The sequence below is a fragment of the Bremia lactucae genome, assembly GCF_004359215.1.
Source record: "Bremia lactucae strain SF5 chromosome Unknown BlacSF5_NotPlaced_59_SHOA01000017.1_63552bp, whole genome shotgun sequence".
NCBI lineage: Eukaryota > Oomycota > Peronosporomycetes > Peronosporales > Peronosporaceae > Bremia > Bremia lactucae.
Window position 1 is genome coordinate 44,222 of NW_027152072.1, and position 2,782 is coordinate 47,003.

Consider the following 2,782-nt stretch of genomic DNA (forward strand, 5'->3'; position numbering starts at 1 on the left):
TGCTCTTTCACGTACGGTGCCTAGCTTAATTGCTGCTGTTATGGACTGCGAGAGTGGGTATTTTATGCGCTATTCGGACCTCAACAGCTGACTCACGCCATCATCTATCAGTATCGACAAAATTTTACCCGTCCATGACACAACATCCCAGCCAACACAAGCATTATTTCTCTAGATGGCTAACGAGAACCAATCGGACTTTGATGTAGTCAACATTACAACCCTGTACACTCCATAGTTTACGTAGCGGACCACCTCGCTCCTTAAGTCAGAGGAAGACTTTAGACTTAGATAGTCTCTTAGTTCTATAGAATTAATGAATTTCACAACTCGGGGAGTCGTATAAGCTCATAAAGCTTAGTGATACCTAATTCAAAAGACCAGGGGTTCGTAGAACCAAGTGGCAATTAGTGCCCAAGAGTATGTACCTGAGGCTTCTATATCTTACAGATCAATGCGCAAGTCTAAGGAAGGCACTCAACGCTTTAAGATCAAAAGGGGAACTGCACTTTAATTTATTATTTAATCTAAAAGCTTGCCCTAGCTAATTCAAAAAAAGATTTTGGCCGCCAGAATTATATCTGGCGGCGACTATTTGTACATTTGTTACCCATAATAAATGGGATTTAAGTAATCAACTATTTTAGAATAGGATAAAGGGGTATTACCCATAAGGTAAATGTACCACAACATCGGTTCTCCAACCGATCTGTGCCCCATTACAGTTCAGACGAGGTAAATTAGTAATATTCGTATTATAACTATTCATAGTTTAATACAGACACCTTTACAATAATACTCCATACGACTATAAGTAGCCAGTAATGCTTGAATATTTGAGCATTTTAAGCATTATGCAGCCTGTACCAAAAAACAGTATGCTTGCTTGCATGCAGTACCTTTATATACGTTTAAAGCATTTAAGAACAAATCAGCGCATCTACTGCTGAGTATGATTAAGCTATTACACCAGAATTTACGACTAGAAATGCAGAAGATGCCCCTGAGTATGAAGTGACGCTACGCAAAAGACAGTGCTTTCGATTGCCGTTAATTTTAATCGGGTTGTTGCCTTTTGAAGTGGATTCCGAAATACACCACTCGATGGTTACTTGAGATCGGAACGTACCTTGGCGCTCCCATCTGAACGACGTGTCAGTATCACCATCGTCCAGGTACATTACCCAGATTCCTTTATCAAGGCGACTACTATCCTCCATCCATCGCTGCACCTCCAAGAATGTACCTTGAGTTCGCAAATTATTTGGTGCGCAGCATGAAAGCAAACTTTAACGGTCGATCCCCATTCATATTTATTTATGACATCAGCACCAGCTACCACGCTACCAAACGACGCACCCGACGCGACACCGTCATGAATTACAGGTATGTTGTAATCTAGCACTCCCATTCCTTTAGACTCCAAATCTTGAAACGCAAATGCATGCGCGCGCAGCCGCATATGAATATTCGACGTAAGCTGCCCCACCTTGGCATATCCAAACATACCCGCCTCGGCCGCCGGTTAAGTGATGTCGAACATAGCGGCGCCGATGCGGAGGCAATTGGTTTTGGTGTTGAACGTCAGATTGAATTTCCATGGGTGCTATTTTGCAAAAGACAAAGTGAATATATTATGCATGTAAGCCTTAACTCTCTTCTTGTCAGAATTACCTGTCCATCGTGCGTTACTTGCACCTCATACTTCTCGAAACCTCTCGACCTTGGATCGTTTCATCTTTCGCCGTAACCACCGCTCCGTGACCATTACAATAAAAGACGTTTCGAAACTCCTTACGAGTCCCAGAAACTCCGCGGCAGCATCGCCTTCCAACACTCCTTCCTCACGGTGCCGTGTGTTTCTGATTACACGCCTTGTTTTAGTCCATCTTGCTGCGGTACAATGAGCACATCTCCATTAGTGCCCGCAGGCGAGTGGCGCTAAATGCCTTCGTCAGTATGTCTGCTGTCATCGCCTCAGTTGACACAAAGCTGGGTTTTATAATTCCCTTCTTAGCGTAGTCCTTAATAAACTTGAGCTTGATATCAATATGCTTGGCGCGTGCCGAGCTCTCTTCATTTTCCATCTGCCGGATGGCCGCTTGTTTATCCATTTCCATTGTCATGGGTAACTTCACGAGAAAATCCAACTCGGATAAAAGCTCACGTAGGCCTAGTAGTTCTTGTCCAGCATGCGATGCAGACGTGAATTCAGCTTCCATTGTTGACAGTGAGACGGTTGTCTGCTTCCGACAGGTCCAACCCACCATCATACCGTCCACACGAAATATAGCACCGCTCACTGACTTCCTATCGCTCTTATCACCGGCGAAGTCTGCATCACTTGTGCTAGTGAGTTGTACAATCGATTTTTCTGTACCTTTTCGTCGTCCTAAGCGAAGCTTGACATCTTTAGTACCCTTTAGGTATCTAGCAATTCGTTTGGATAGCTGCCAATCGCTCGTCGTCGGCGCATGAGCTCGCCGAGTTGCTCGATGTACGGCATATGCTACATCCGGACGCGTACAGCGAGCCAGCCATAAAAGCGATCCAACAATCGACTGGAAATTCTGCACCGATGCAGATCCAACCACGCCCTCTTTAGGTAGTAGTGTATCCACCTCGTGCGTATTATTGTCGTGATCAAGTCCAATTGGCGTCATCACCGAGTGCGCATCTTGTAATCCAAACTTTATCAGCATCTCGATGATAGTAGCTTCTTGATCAATTTCGTATCCACACTCATCCGAGTAACTGATTCTCATGCCCAGAAATTTGCCGA

General features: G+C 44.5%; 1 protein-coding gene across 1 annotated transcript; it reads right to left on the minus strand.

Moving 5' to 3' along the window:
• Positions 1-956: 956 nt before the first annotated feature.
• Positions 957-1,507, minus strand: CCR75_009281 (uncharacterized protein; the record flags this gene model as incomplete). The annotated part of the gene is made up of 2 exons (XM_067967322.1): positions 957-1,226; positions 1,247-1,507. 2 exons carry the CDS (start codon positions 1,505-1,507, stop codon positions 957-959), a joined length of 531 nt encoding a protein of 176 aa, XP_067819149.1.
• Between the last annotated feature and the right edge of the window lie 1,275 nt (positions 1,508-2,782).